This window comes from Dasypus novemcinctus, chromosome 19 (assembly GCF_030445035.2).
Source record: "Dasypus novemcinctus isolate mDasNov1 chromosome 19, mDasNov1.1.hap2, whole genome shotgun sequence".
NCBI lineage: Eukaryota > Metazoa > Chordata > Mammalia > Cingulata > Dasypodidae > Dasypus > Dasypus novemcinctus.
This window is the reverse complement of record NC_080691.1, coordinates 81,060,804-81,075,949: the sequence shown is the minus strand read 5'-3', so window position 1 is coordinate 81,075,949 and position 15,146 is coordinate 81,060,804. Positions and strand designations below refer to the sequence as shown.

General features: G+C 65.3%; 1 protein-coding gene across 3 annotated transcripts in view; it reads left to right on the top strand.

Moving 5' to 3' along the window:
• Positions 1-14,001, top strand: part of KDM4B (lysine demethylase 4B) — a 141,350-nt gene extending 127,349 nt beyond the window's left edge. For all 3 annotated transcript variants that reach the window (XM_071210002.1, XM_058282033.1, XM_058282032.1), the window contains 8 exons: positions 995-1,071; positions 1,183-1,238; positions 1,403-1,511; positions 6,497-6,682; positions 6,850-7,014; positions 7,284-7,403; positions 11,755-11,847; positions 12,406-14,001. In XM_071210002.1, the coding sequence (XP_071066103.1) occupies positions 995-1,071; positions 1,183-1,238; positions 1,403-1,511; positions 6,497-6,682; positions 6,850-7,014; positions 7,284-7,403; positions 11,755-11,847; positions 12,406-12,582 (983 nt within the window). In that variant the 3' untranslated portion in view covers positions 12,583-14,001. The remainder of the gene's footprint in view (positions 1-994; positions 1,072-1,182; positions 1,239-1,402; positions 1,512-6,496; positions 6,683-6,849; positions 7,015-7,283; positions 7,404-11,754; positions 11,848-12,405) is intronic.
• The last annotated feature ends 1,145 nt before the right edge of the window (positions 14,002-15,146 follow it).

The following is a 15,146-nucleotide window of genomic DNA, read 5'->3' as shown; positions in this document are numbered from 1 at the left end:
AGCTCTGCCCTCTGGCAGTTGCTGGGTTTGTGTGGTGCTAGGGGCCACTTCCCTTGGGGTTGGCATTGCCAGCTGCCTCGCAAGAGTCCGACTACTTCCGGGTCACTTCGTCCTTCCATAGCGGAGTCAAAGGGCACTGGGGTGCTCCTGGGTGCGGGCCCAGTCATTGGGGAGGGAGGGAGGCCCAGCCATCCACGCCAGCTGGCAGGGACTACCAGCCAGGTGTCCAGGGGTCGCTAGCCGGGCAGCCCAGGGGCAGGCCATGTCAGGGCCCTGACCTCCAGACTTCCCCAGCCACCCCCAGGGGACTGGACTATGCTCTTGGTGCCCACCCCCCCCCACCCCCCCGGCTCACACAGAGGCCGCTGCCCCTGCCGGGGGTGGGGAGGGTCAGGCCTAGAAGAGCCGGCACTGAACTGTTGCGGCAGGAAGAGCGCCACCTGGAGACGGGCAATCCTGTGTTACTCCTGTTGCTCTGTGGCTGGGGAGGCAGCTGGGGGGCTGTCCAGTCCTACCCCACCCATGGAGTCTCCCTTGGGTGGGCGACAGGGCCCTTGGGGAGCCGGTGCAGTGGGGCTGGGTGGGGACCCCGGGCCAGGCAGAGCACCCCCGACCCCCAAACCCCACCTTGCTGGACCCCACAGTGGCAGAGGGTGCAGGCCTGCCCTGCCCAGGCCCCCTGGCAGCGCCCCCAGTGCAGATGTCCCCAGCCCTGCTGGCGGTTGTCAAATCGCCGCCTGATGAGTTTTCCATCTTCTCCCAGGGGCAGCCACGGCCCAATGGGTCTTTCTGGGAGGAGCTGTTCTGGGAATGGGGGGTGTGGACCCCCGAGAAGGGGGTCATGAGGGGCCGATAGGACAGGTGGAACCTCCTGGCAGCCGCACCCCACACAGGCCACACCCGAGCCCAGTGGGAAGGAGGGCCAGCGCCAGGTGCCGCCGCGGGGTTCTGGAAGGGCCCGCCGGTGCCGCTCACCTGCTCTGCCACCCTGCAGGCTGCTACGGCATCCGCCCCGAGCTGGTCAACGAGGGCTGGACGTGCTCCCGGTGCACGGCGCACGCCTGGACGGCGGTAACGCACCCTGGGCTCCGGGGCCTTCACCTCCCCAGGGGGGGGTTTGACCCAGCGACCCCAGTGGACCCCTGCCCTTCCCCGCTCACTGCACCCACTTGGTCCCTGCAGGAATGCTGCGTGTGCAATCTCCGGGGAGGGGCGCTGCAGATGACCACCGACAGGAGGTGGGTGTGGGCCCGAGCGGGCGGGGCTGGGGGGTCTCAGCTCCGTGCCTCCTGGGCTGACAGCGGGACGGTGGGCCCCACCCCTCCCCGCCTTGCCCCCCTGCGTCCCCAAGCGCCCCCAGGAGGCCTGGCGCCCCTGCGACCCATGCCGCGCCCGCCCCCAGGTGGATACACATCATCTGCGCCATCGCGCTCCCCGAGGTGCGGTTCCTGAATGTGGTCGAGCGCCACCCCGTGGACATCAGCGCCATCCCTGAGCAGCGGTGGAAGCTGGTAAGCCTGGGCGCCGCCACAGGCGCTGGGTCCCTGCGGGGATCGAGGCGCCCAGGTGGCGATGGGGAGTGTTGACTCCGTCGCCCAGCACGTGACCCCGGGCCGTGGGCCTCTGCGCCTCCTTGCCAAGCGCCTGCGTCATGGCCATCACCACGCCAGAGCTGTGGGGCAGCGTGGGCATGGCGGCAGGTGCCCCATTTTGCAGGCGAGGACCTGGGGTGCAGGGGGAGGCTTCACCCACGCGGCCCAGGCTGCGGCTCTGGGTGCTCGCGCACCTGCTCCCTCCCCACCCCATTGTTGTCGGTTCTCACAGCATGGCCGTGGGTTGTTTTTTTTGTTTTTTGTTTTAGTGGTGACGTATAAAGCACAACTTTTCCCATTTTACCCGATTTTAAGGAATAATCGCATGGCATTAGTTACATTCTCAACATCGTGCTGCCATCACCAGTGCCCACTGCCAAAACTGCCACCCGAGACAGTAGCTCTGCCACTGAACGGTCACACCTGGTGTCCCTGGCCGCCACTGCCCCTGGCAGCCCGGACATTCCATGTTCATAAAACCAGACAGTATTTGTCCTTTTGTGCCCGGCCTCTTCCACTCAACAGGATGTTTTCAAGGCTCATCCATGTTGTCACGTCTCAGAACCGTGTTCCTCTTTAGGGTAAAATAGTGTTCCATTGCACGGAGATACCACCCTTGGTTTCTTCGCCTTCTGATGGTCATGTGGATTGTCCGTGCCTCTCGGCTGTTGAGAGTAATGCTTCTAGGAACCTCTGTGTACAAGTTTCTGTTTGAGTCTCTCTTGACAGTCCTTCAGGGCGTGTACCTGGGAATGGAATTGCCAGGCCATTGGGTAATTCTACGTTCTGCTTTCTGAGGAGCCGCTGGTGGGGTTTACGTTCCCACCACGACGCGGCAGGGTTCTGGTTTCTCCGTATCCTTACCAACACTTGTACTCTTTTGTTTGTTTTTTAATGAAACTCATCCTAGTGGGTGTTAGGTGGTATCTCCTTATGGTTTTGATTTGCATTTCCTTAACAGCTAATAACGTTGAGCATCTTTACATGTGTTTATTGGCTCCTTGTATATCTTCTTTGGGCAAATGTCCAAGCCCTTGATCCATTTCCAGTTGAGTTACTTGTTTTTTTGTTAAGTTGCAGGAGTTCTTTATATATTCTAGATATGATTTGCAACTTACTTCCTCCCTTTCTGGATGGTTGTCTTTTCACTTTCTTGATAATGTCTTTGATGCACAGAAGTTTTTAAATTAGACAAAGTCTGATTTCTCTCTCCCTCCTTTCATTGCTCTTTTCTAAGAACCCATTATCAAATTAAAGTCATAAGAATTTTCCTTTATGTTTTCTTCTAAAGAGTTTCATGGTTTTCGCTCTTAAATTTAGGTCCTTGGTCCAATTTGGGTGAATCTTTGTATGTGGTGTGAGGTAGGGATCCAACTTAATCCTTCTACGTCTGGATATCCTCGACTCAACCCATTTGTTGAAGAGACTGTTCTTTGCTGTTGTATGTACTTGGCGTGCTTGTTGTGGGCCAGGAATGTGTGGGTTTATTTCTGGACTCTCACTTCTGCTCCGTTGGTCTGGATTCTCCACCCTGTGCCAGCACCACCTGCTTTAATTACTGTGGCTGCGTAGTAAGTTTTGAAATTGGAAAGTGTGAGTCTTTATTCTTTATCAAAATTGTTATGGCTGTTTGGAACCCATTGCCATTCCAGATGAATTTGAGGATTGGCATTTCCACTTCTACAGAAAAGGCTGCTGGAATTTTGATCATATTCACTGAATTTGCAGATGACTTTTGGCAGAATTGACATCATATAACAATTCTAAATCTCCCAACCCATGGAAAGAGGGGACGTCTTTCCTCTTAGTTAAGCCGTCTTTAATTTTTTCCAGCAATGTTTGTAGTTGCCAGCGTACAAATTTCTCACTTCTTGACTAAATTTGTTTCTAGGTATTTTATGCTTTAAGATGCTATTGTTTTTTTTTTTTTAAAAAAGATGCTATTGTAAGTGGAATTGTTTTCTTAATTTCCTCTTTGCCAGTATATGGAAACACAGCTGAATTTTATATGTTTTTTTTTTTTTAAAGATTTATTTATTTAATTTCCCCCCCCTCCCCTGGTTGTCTGTTGTAGGTGTCTATTTGCTGCGTCTTGCTTCTTTGTCCACTTCTGTTGTCGTCAGCGGCACGGGAAGTGTGGGCGGCGCCATTCCTGGGCAGGCTGCACTTTCTTTTCGCGCTGGGCGGCTCTCCTCACGGGTGCACTCCTTGCGCGTGGGGCTCCCTCACGCGGGGGACACCCCTGTGTGGCACGGCACTCCTTGCGCGCATCAGCACTGCGCATGGCCAGCTCCACACGGGTCAAGGAGGCCTGGGGTTTGAACCGCGGACCTCCCATATGGTAGACGGACGCCCTAACCACTGGGCCAAAGTCCGTTTCCCTATATGTTAATCTCACACAAATTTAGTAGATCTAGTATTTTCCTTGTGGATTCTTTGGGATTTTTTTATACATGGAATCATGCCAAAAGGGAGAGTTTCACTTCTTCCTTTTCAACCTAGATGTCTTCCGTTTTGTTTTTTTCTTGCCTAATTGCTCTGGCAAGCACGTTCAGTACATTGTTGAACAACAGTGCTGGCAGTAGGCTTCCTCGTCTTGTTGCTGCTCTTAGGGGAAAGTGTCGAGTCTGTCGCCGTTGAGTAGGATGCTGGCTTGTGGTTTCCATAGGTGTCTTTGGCTCCTACTTTGCTGCGTGTTTTTACCATGAAAGGGTGTCGAGCCCCTCCCTCGTTGTTCCCCGGAGCCCAGGGCATGTGGGGACTTCCCCGCGGCTGCCTGCAGACAGCTCTCAGCTGTCCCTGGAGTCGGGCCGTGGTGACTGGCCAGTGGTGCGCAGATGAAGACGAGCAAGGCCTGGCTCTGGGCGTGGACCCCGTGTGCCTGGAGCAGGTGGCCGGGCCTGGCTTTGTCACCGCAGAGGGGCGGGGTGGTGGTGGCTCTGACGGGAGCCTCTTCCTCTCGGCCGTGTTGTGCGTGTACCCGGCGCCAGCCGCTGGCAGCTCCTCAGGCCGAGGGCTCTGCGGGGTTCATATCCCAGCTGCCCGGGGCGGTCCCAGGCTGAGGACCGTCCAGCTGGCAGGGGAGCTGCGGCGGTCCAGCCTGGGCATGAGGCAGTTGTCTGGGCCACGGGCAGCGGGCCCGCTGGGGCTGGGGGGCCAGCCTGGGCTGAGCTCGGGGCCAGCGGCCAGGACTCAGCCTGCGGGCGCACGGGCCTCGTTACTGAGGCGGCGGCGTGGTGATAAATCCTCCCTGCCGGCTCTTTATGGATCGCCTGACATTTCCAGCTTGCAGCCTCTTCATTACCAGCCCTTGTAGTGGCGAATTAAAAATCCTTTCACAGCAAGCTCGCTTGCCCTGCTTCATGGAGCTGCACGCGGAGCGAGGCCTTAACCCCTGCTGGGCCACGTCCACCGTCTTCCGGGGCCACGAGGCCGTCTCCCCAGGGAGGCCTGGCGGCGGGAGCTCCCTTGAGCCTCCTGCGGCAGAGGGGACGGCCACCGCTGGCCGGAGCGGTCCCCGGGGCCAGTGAGGGCACCCTGGCTGTGTCCTGAGGCCCAGCGGTACCTGGGGGTGCCCTCCAGCCCTTGGCTCTGGGGCTGCCTTGTGGGGGGGCAGGCAGAGGACGCCGGTCGTGAGGAGCCTGCAGGCTGGGGCATCAAGGGTCCGGGTGCCAGGGGCTTGCCCGCCCTCCTGGGAGGTGGCAGCTGCGGCAGCCTCCGCCCCACGGCCGCTGCTGCCCCCAGCTGCAGCCCGCAGGCTCTGCCGGGCCCCTGGCAGCCTGTGTGTCCTCTTGATGGTACGGAGGGTCAGCCACCCTGTGCAGCAGACGTGGCTCGTGTGGACGGTGGCGGCGGGTCCTCCATGGCCATCCCCACGGCCCTGGGGTCTTCGCCCAGCCCTCGCGCAGCCTGCTGGCACTGTGTGCCTCAAGCCCACTCAGCCAGGCAACGAGGCAGGCTGCCCTCCCCCGGGCTCCCTTGGGGGCACGGAGCCCCCACTGCTTCTCCAGCCCCAGGCGGGAGGTTCAGGGCCGCCCCCACCGGCTGGAAACCGGCCGGGAGCACGTGGCAGTCAGCGCAGGCCCTGCCGCGCCGGGTATTGGCAGCTCGATAATGAGATCTCATCGCCATCGATCGGGCAGCACTGGCATCCCACAGCGCCTCCGCCAGAAGGCTTGTGAATGCGGTTCGCGGGCGCACGCCGAGCGGGCAGCTGGCCACTGCAGCCGGGAGGGACAGCCGGGGCCACTGCCCGACAGGCCCCGCGGGCCGCCCCGCACCGGGATGCGAGGGGCCGGGCGGGGTGGGGCTCCTGGGCGAGCGGCCGCGCCCGGCTTCACCTTCCTTACTGAGGAGGCCCTTGGCAGTGCTTGCTTTTTAGCTGTCACCCTCACGGCGTAAAAGCCACCGTTCTGACTGTTTCAAAGTGAGCAGTTTGGTGACACCTGCTACCTCCATTTCTCTAGTTCCAGAACTAGTTCCAGTATCTCTAGTTCCAGAACTTTCGCGGTCCCAGGAGGAGAGCCCTGCACCCAGGAGCTCCCCTCTCCTGACCCCCAGGGGACCGTCTCCTCCCCATCCCCATGGATTTGCCCGCTGCATACATGAGATCTGGCGACGTGAGCTCGCGTCTGGCTCCTCCGGCCTGGCGTGAGGTTTTCACGGCTGCCCGTTCTGCTGTGACTTGGTGCCTCTCTCCCCTCATCCGGGGTGCTCGGCTGTGCCTCTGGTGCCTGCTGAAGGGGGCCTCATGGGCCACGTGGGCCCTCGGTGCAGGCCCCGGGTGCCCCGGCGCCTTTCCCTGCCGCACGTCCAAACTGGACCCCCATGGCCGGGGCCCTTCTGGGGAGAGGGGACGGGGGCGGGCCTTGGTCGGCGCCCCACCCCCATCCCGTGTCCCGCAGAAGTGCGTGTACTGCCGGAAGCGGATGAAGAGGGTGGCGGGCGCCTGCATCCAGTGCTCCTACGAGCACTGCTCCACCTCCTTCCACGTGACCTGCGCCCACGCCGCCGGCGTGCTCATGGAGCCTGACGACTGGCCCTACGTGGTCTCCATCACCTGCTCCAAGCACACGACGGGGGGCCACGCCGTGAGTGCCTCCCCCGCACTGCCCCCCCACAGCCCCGCCCATGCGCCCCACCCCCACATCGCACCCCCGCAGCACCCACATCCCTGCCCCATAAGCCCACCCCGGCACCGCGCCCCCGCCCCACATCCCCGCCCACGCTCCCTGCCCCTGCCACCCCACGCCCCCAGGTCCAGTTCCTGCGGGCCGTGTCCCTGGGCCAGACGGTCATCACCAAGAACCGCAACGGGCTCTACTACCGCTGCCGCGTCATTGGCACCAGCACTCAGACCTTCTATGAAGTCAACTTCGACGATGGCTCCTACAGCGACAACGTCTACCCCGAGAGCGTCACCGTGAGCCTTGCGGGGAGCGGGTCCCAGGCCTGTGGCTGCTGTGGCCGCAGAGGCCCGGCCGGCGCTAGGAAGTGCCCAGGGCAGGGATTCGCGCGCCCCCGCTCGTCTGCTCCCGCAGCGCCTCCTCCGCTGCAGAGCCCCCAGCGCCCCTTCCCTGGAGCGGGAGCCTTGCGAGTGTCCAGAGGCCGGCGCGGGCACGGGGGGTGAGCAGCCACTCGGGCGCGGCCTGGGGAGGGCGCCCCTCAGCTCCCTGCCGCCTCTGTCCACAGAGCAGGGACTGCGTGCGGCTGGGGCCGCCTCCCGAGGGGGAGCTCGTGGAGCTCCGGTGGGCTGACGGCAACACCTACAAGGCCAAGTTCATCTCCTCGGCGACCAGCCACATCTACCAGGTGAGCGGGCAGGCCGTGGCTGTCCCTGGCGGTCAGGGCGGGGCCCGCTGCTTCCGCGGGGGGGCTGCGTCGGCGCTGCGTGAAAGCGGAGCCCGTGCCCGCCTCGCTTAGGAGCACGGCCTGTCTTTAAGAGAAGGGACCGCCTCCGGTCTGCATTCGCCCCTCCGTGGACCGCTGCCTGTTGCTCGGTGTGTTTCCTCCTTTTTTAACGTGGAGTGTGTGTTTCTGCCCACGATTGTGGGATTCGCAGTTGCTAGTTAGGGGAATTATCTTAAGGAGTAAAGTCTTAGCAGGAAGGTTGTCCGGATCCCTGCCCTGAACAGGACCGCAGCTCGTCGCCTGACGCGTTGCCTTCTCTTGCATGCGCCCCACAGCACGCCCTCTCGTGCACTCCACCCTCTTGTGTGCTCCGGTCTCGTCCCCTTTGCTCTCGCTGATTTGCCGGGTGGGGGCGGAGGCCCAGAGGCAGGCTAAGAGCGGCGTGCGATCCTGGCCCGGGCGCGGCCGCCCACCTCCCACCTGCCCTCTGCTCTGTCCCAAGACTGCAATGGGGACAGCGCCCTGTCCTCCCACAGGCCTACGTCCACGCAGGCTGGGGGCCCAGCCGCAGGACGCACGACCCCGTCTCGGGCCGCCCCCGGCAGGTGGCCACGCTGGGGCGGGGTCTGCGCTGCCTTTGGCAGCCCGTGCCCCTCTCTTGGACCTGGGTTGGAGCAGCTCTGTCCCCCCCAGCACATCTGGGGGCAACTGCCTCCTCGTGAGGAGGAAAACGGGCGACCCCGCGTGAGCTCCGGGCAGCCCCCCTCTGCACTGAGGCCTGGGGAGCCCGGGAGGGCTGCCGGGAGGGGCTCGCCACTGGCCCTCCCCCTGCCGGCTCCCTGCTGCCCGGCTCCTCTGGGGATTTGTGCCATCCGGACTCGGGGCCAGCCTGGGGCCAGCCTCGCCTGGAGAGAGCCCAGCCCACCCAGGGCTTCCCAGCTCCGCTTCCTGCCTACCCCTGGCTTTTCTGGAGGCGCTGGCTCCCCCACCTGCTGTCAGCAGAGGAGCCTTCACAGTGGGACACGGTGTCCTGGCTGACCTTGGTTCTCGCTGGCGCACGGGCAGGGTTTGGCACCAAGCCCTTTTCCTCTTGGGAGCCCTCGCAGGTGGATGGCAGTGCCCGTCCCCGGGAGAACAGGGCGGCCTGGGGTTGCAGGACATCTCCAGGCAGACATCTCCCGGTGGAGCGCGCCCCGGTCAAGATGAGGAGTGAGCGACACAGCGCCCTTCCTGGGAAGACCTCTCTTCTCTAGAGGAGCGTCATGACGGCGGCGACTCGGAAGGATTTGTGACGGGGCCTTGGGAGTGAGGAAGATGCCGAGCCAGAAGAGCCAGGAAGGGGCATGGAAGGCTTGTTTCCAAAGTCAGGCTGAGGGAAACGGATGTGGCTCGAGCAACTGGGCACCCACCTACCACATGTGAAGTCGTAGGCTCTGTTCCCAGTGCCTCCTGGAGAAGACAAGCAAGACAACAAGCTGGTGCGATGGGCTGACACAAGATGACGCAACGAGGAGACACAAAAGAGGAAGCACAGTGAGAGACAACAGAGCCAGGCGCTGAGGTGGCCCAGCGAGTGAGCGCCTCCCTCCCACATGGAGGTCCAGGTTTGGTTCCTGGTGTCTCCTAAAGAGAAGACGAGCAGATGCAGAGAGCAGGCAGTGAGTGGACACAGCAGACAGTGAGCGCCAGCTACGGGGTGCGGTGGGGATTAAGTAAGACAAATCCTTTAAAAAAGGCTGAGCACGTGCTCACTTCTCTCTCCCTGCCAAGACACCCGTGAAACCCGTAGAAGAAACGTAGTGAAACCGAGAAACATGCGGCCGTGCTTGGAAGCAGCAAAGGAAGCCCCAGCGGCTCTCAGGTGGTGGCAGCCCGTCCCGGAAGGAGCAAGAGGAAGCAGCAGCTGGCCTGCTGGAGCCGGAGCTGCCCCCTGGGAGGGTCACAGGGAACTCTGGGGAGGGCCCCCAGGAGAGCTGACGGGCTGACCTCGGGCGCCCCGAGACGAGGTCGCTGCGTGTCCTCCTGGACCGGGGCCGGTGGCTTGGCATGGCAGGAGGCTCTGTGGGCGGTCCTGGGGGAAGCCGACGGGAGCCGTAGCCATCGACCGAGGTGCGCCCGCGAGGCCGTGGGGGGCCGCCCTGGCTCTGCGGCTGCCCCCCCAGCAGGCTCCAGTCTGGGCAGCGCCTGGGAGGCCGGCTGACTGTGCGCCGGCGGGCGCTGGCTCCCACCAAGGACCCCAGGGCAGGCTGCGCTCTAGAGCCCCGTGGGGTCGGAGCCAGGAGGCCCCACGCTGAGGCCTCGCGGCCTCAGGCCGCCACCGTCCTCCAGGGCGTTCCAGCACCATCTCTCGGTGCGTGGCCCCTGCTTCTGAGTGGCGTCCCACAAGGGGCGAGGTCCCCGGGTGGGTTCTGCCGACAGCACGGGACCCTGCGGTGGCCTCCGGGTACAAAGCTGCAGGAAGGGCTCCCTGGCAGGCCCGCCCCTGGGGTGCTGGAGGGCGCCGGCCAGCCTGGGGTGCCGACGGGGGCCCCAGCTGCATCAGCGCCTCGTGGGCCCGCCTGCTCCTGCCACGGGCGCCAGCCCTGAAGGCTTTCGAAAGCCCCTTGGGGTCCGCGGCCTTGGGCCCGCCCTTGTGGCTTCGCTCTCCTGGGCCCGAGCTGCTCCCAGCCTTATGCCCCAGGACCTGCTCTGTTTCCAGCCAGGGTCTCCCAGGGTGCTGCCTCTCGGCCCCGCCCCAGGAGGGGCTGCAGCACCTGCCGTGGTCCTGCACGGCCTCCCCAGGCCTGGTCTGGTGAGGCCTCAGCCACCCCTGTCGGCCTGGACGCCCCCTGAGGGAGCCGAGACTTGGGTGTGGGCCCCGTCCCCTCCCGAGGCCAGGCAATGCCGGGTGCTCTGGGGCTGCACAGGCGCCATGCCCCAGAGGTAGTCTGGGGTCTCCCGGGACCTCCCCTCTCGCCAGCGCCCTGGCACAGGGACCACCAGTGTCTCCAGAGCTTCCAAGGCCCAGGCCGCGCTTGTCCAGTGGGGACGAGGCCTGGGCAGGCCAGTGGGCCCGTCGGGGACGGACGGGGGTGCCCGAGATGAGACGCACCAGGGAGCAGCCGTGAGCGGCGCTTGCTGCCAGGCTCCCCTGCCGGGGACGTCGCCCACGCCCGGCCGGGCCGCACCCGGGGCCCAGGGCTGGGCCCACCTTCCCAGAGCGGCCGCAGCGCCCTCCTGCAGCAGCACCGGGACCTCAGCTTTCTGAGCGACGCGCACCCCTCGTTCGCTCTTTGGGTTTTTGAAAGGAGCAACCCCTCTGTAATCTGAACCCCCCACTCCCCCAGGTTCAAAGTCGAGGTGCTGCGGAGGGCCGGGCCTGGCGCGCAGCTTCCAGCCTGGGCCCTGGGCGGGGAGGGTCTGTCTCCCCGGGGCTTCTCCACACCGTGGTCCCGGGTCCCCTCCCTGTGCCTATTGAGGCCAGAGCTGGGCTGGGCAGGAGCTCCTCGAGCATCTCTCGCGAGCTCCGTCACTTCGATTGTGACCTTTTTTTTTTAATTTTGTGTCCATTCGCTGTGTGTTCTTCTGTGACCATGTCTATCCTTATCAGTTGCACTGGGAATCTGTGTTTCTTTTTGTTGCGTCATCTTGCTGTGTCAGCTCTCCGTGTGTGCGGTGCCATTCCTGGGCAGCCTGCACTTTCTTTCGCACTGGGTGGCTCTCCTTACGGGGCGCACTCCTTGCGCGTGGGGCTCCCCTACGTGAGGGACACCCCTGCATGGCAGGGCACTCCTTGGCGCGCATCAGCGCTGTGCATGGACCAGCTCCACACGGGTTAAGGAGGCCTGGGGTTTGAACCGCGGACCTCCCATGTGGTAGGCGGATGCCCTAACCACTGGGCCAAGTCCGCTTCCCTGTGACCCTTTTTAATCACCCTCCCATGCTTCTCCTGCCCTCGCCCTCTAACTCACAGTAAAATGACGAGGCCTGAGCAAGGCAGGGCAGGGGCCCGGCCCAGCCCCCCCAGTTCCTCCACCTCGCAGAGACGGCCTGCGTGGAGGCGCAAGCAGCCTGGTGTGTCTGCTGCCCCGAGCTTCGGGGAGGCAGCCACCGGGCGCTTCCTGGGGACGACGTGTGGCTGGCAGCCCCAGCCAGAGCCTTGGGGTGTGCGGCTGCCTCGGCCGCTCCCCGCCGCACCCCCCCAGCAGTCACCTGAGCTGCTCCACGAGCATAGCCCCGAGGCCTGAGCCCGGCTGGGCGGTGCCCACCGAGTGGGCAAGGGCGGGGCCCGGGCCGCAGGCGCCGGCAGCCCCTGAGAGCGCATCCCTTGCAGGTGGAGTTTGAGGACGGGTCGCAGCTGACGGTCAAGCGTGGCGACGTCTACACCCTGGAGGAGGAGCTGCCCAAGAGAGTCAGGTCACGGCTGGTGAGCGGCCCGGGGGGTGGGGGCGAGCGGCCAGGGCCCCTCCACCCCTCCACCCCTCCACCCGAGGCCAGGGCTCGGGGCTCCAGGCCAGACTGTGCCACCAGGACAGAGAGCGGGCGGTGACCCCTCCCAAGGCTGTGGCCATGCCCCTGCCCGCCCTGCTGGAGCCCCCGTCCCCTGCCTGTGGCCCCCGTTCTCTGCTTCCAGGCGGAGGCCCACCCAGGACGGGCCTGCAGGGTGGGCTGGGAGGGCGGCTCCTGCCGGCCTGCGGAGGAGGCTCCTGGACACCAGCGCCTGGCCTCGGGGTGCCCGGGCATCCATGCTCCAAGGCCCCCAGAGCTGCACTGGGCTCCCTCCTAAGGGGCCCCCAGCGCACCGGCCCCCTTGCTCCCGTCCTCCTCTACCCGGGCCTGCGAAGGGCCGTGGCTCCGGCCGAGGGCAAGGGCTGATCGGGGCCCCCGAGCACACACGGACCTCCGCCCTGCGCCCCGACAGCAGCGGGGTGGCGGGAAGGCGGCCGGGCCGTGCCCGCTGACCCCGCACCCTGCTCTCCCGCAGTCTGTCAGCACGGGGGCCCCACAGGAGAACGTCTTCCCGGGCGAGGAGGCGAAGGCGGCCAAGCGCCCGCGAGTGGGCGCCCCACGAGCCGCCGAGGACTCGGGGCGCGGCGCGGACTACCTGGCCTTCATGGAGAGCCTCCTGCAGGCGCCGTGCCGGCCCGGGGCCCCCTTCTAGCCCCTCGCCCACCCGCAGGGGCAGCTGTGCCGCGCAGCGAGGCCCGAGGAGGTGCCGCTCGCCGTGGACTGCCCCGGCCTCCGCCCGAGCCCGGGAGGCCCCGTCCGCGCGGCAGCGACAGTGGCGAGCGGGACGTGCGGCCCGGACTCAGGGAGCAGGCCCCGGCGGGGGCCGCACAGCAGCCCCTCCGATTTTTAAACCCTGTAAAGCTCTCCTGGAAAAGGTGCTACTGCATTGCCTACTGAGCAACCCTCGGGACTGTGACTCGTGTACATAGCAATCACCTTTGTGAAGTTCTTTCTATAAACGCATATTGTTTAAAAAAAAAAAAAGGCAAGAAAAAAGGGCAAACAAAGAAAAGGAAAAAAACCCCCAAAGTTGTTTTCTAGATTTGTGGCTTTAAACACACACACGTTCTTCTCAGAACCGAGGTGCGCTAAGGGAGGTGGAAGCGTCTCGCTGTTTCCGTTTGTCGCTATTCTGGAATGTTCCTCACGCAGCGAGCGGGCAGGGCTGCGCAGGGAAGCTGGAGCATCGCAGCAGTCGGAGGTGACCCCGCGGTGGGGGCGAGACCCGACAGTGCCCGCCCAAAGGCCCCGTCGCCCCGCGCAGCGCGCCCCGGCTTCGTGCCCTCGCCCGCGCCGCACCACGTCCAGCGCCCGACGCGGGAGGCCGGCGGCGCCCCCGTGGCCGGCCCGCCCCGCCTGCTCGCACCTTCGCAGAATAAACGCCTTCGCTTCTGCCCGCCTCCATTTTTGCTTCTTCCCGCCCGCCCGGGTGAGAGTCGCTGATGGCGGGTGTGGGGGGCCCCTCGCGTGGGGCGCCCGGGGGGCGAGGCCCCGTCTGCCCAGGGACGAGCCGCCACGCGAGGGATGGCAGGTGCGGCCGGGAGCCCCCCGCTTTGGCCCGGGGTGCGGGGCCTCCGAGCCCCCCCAGGCCGCCCCGCTTCCTGCGGCCCAGGCCCTGCCTGCGGGTCTGAGGAGGGGGTCGGCCTAAGGGGGCTACCCGCCCCCAGCCCTCCCCAGGGAGCGACTGAGAGGACGACAGAGGAACACGAAACGCTGGAACAGCCCGGAACCTTCTCAGCCTGGGCGGGGGTCGTTGAAGGAAGGCGGCGGGTGCCTGCCGGGCAGGGTCGGCGGGCATGGGCCACGCCTGCGGACGCTGTTGATGCTGTACAGGGCGGGGCCCGCGGCTGCTCTCTGGCCCCCTCCCTCCCGGGGGCTGCGGGGGCAGCTGCACTTGGGCGGAGGAGCAGCGGGGGGCAGAGGCGCCTCCTCCCTGGCCGAGCTGCGTCTGTGTCTTAATCTGTGCAAAAAAGAAAGAGAAGGGCCCGCCTGGCCCCCCACGGCGGCAGCCGTGTACCCCGACACCGCCTCTGGGCCCCTGATGAATTAAAGGCTCGTCGCTGCGGAGTCAGCCCCGTGTGCCTCTCGCCTCTTCATTTTGGAGCTGGGCGGAGGGACCGCGGGTTGTGGGGAGCGGGCGCGCGTGTCCCCAGGTGGGATGGTGGGGGGGTCTGTGCCGTCCCCGCTCGGGGCCTGAAGGGGCTGGGATCCTGGGGAGGCGGAGGCAGCCGTCCCTTCTGCCGCCCGCCCTCAGGCGCCCCCGGCCCGGGACCCTCACTGGAGGAGGGCGGCAGGCAGGCCCACCCGCCCTGGGGCCAGCCGGGCCCCCACGCGGCCGAACCGGGCACCTATGGTCCCGGCCCCCGAACCGGGCACCTATGGTCCCGGCCCTCGGTGGAGCCCGGAGGAAAGCAGGTGAGGGGCCCGCCGCCGGGGGCGTGCTGCTGCTGGGGAGGGGGCAACTGGGCAGAGACCTAAGGAGGAGGTGAGACAACGCGCTGCAGGGACATCGGGGAAGAGCGCGCCGGCAGCGGGCACGGCTGCGCCAAGGTCCTGAGGCAGCCAGGCCTGGCCTGGTGGGGGAGCAGCGCGGCCTGTGGGTCTGGAGCAGAGGGGGCGAGGGGTCGAGCAGGTAGGGGACAGGGTGGGTCATGCGGGGCCTGGGGGGCCGCCGGGAGCACGGGGGGCTTTTCCCGGAGGGACGTGGGAACCCTGGAGGGCTGTGGGCAGAGGAGGGGCGGGCCCTGCCCTGCTGCTCACAGGTGCCCTCTGGCGGCTGCGGGGAGGACAGGCGGTGGGGGCGGGAGGGGAGGCCCCAGGAGACTGCGCGGGGCCAGGGGCTGTGAGAAATGGGCTGGCGCGGGGGTCTGAAGGCAGAGCTGAGGGGGCTGGCGGGCAGATGAGCTCGGGGGCAGCAGCACAGAGGAGGGGAGGCTGCCTGAGCCCCTGGGCTGTGGGCGCGGCTGGAGCCGGGCTGGAGGGGGTGCCAGCCTGGGGGGGCTGCTGTAAAGCTGTGACATCGGGGCCGGGGGCCAGGCTCAGCCCTGTGCACACCTGCGTCCACGGTGGCGGAAGGACGCACGACACCCCGAGCCGGCGCTTGTCTGCGCTGTCCTTGGCGGTCCTTGGCCGTCCTTCATCTAGCCGCTCCCGCCCCCCCCCCCCCAGCTTCTGTGCAGGAGGAACCTGTCTCCAGGGTCCTCTCAGCGCTGCCGG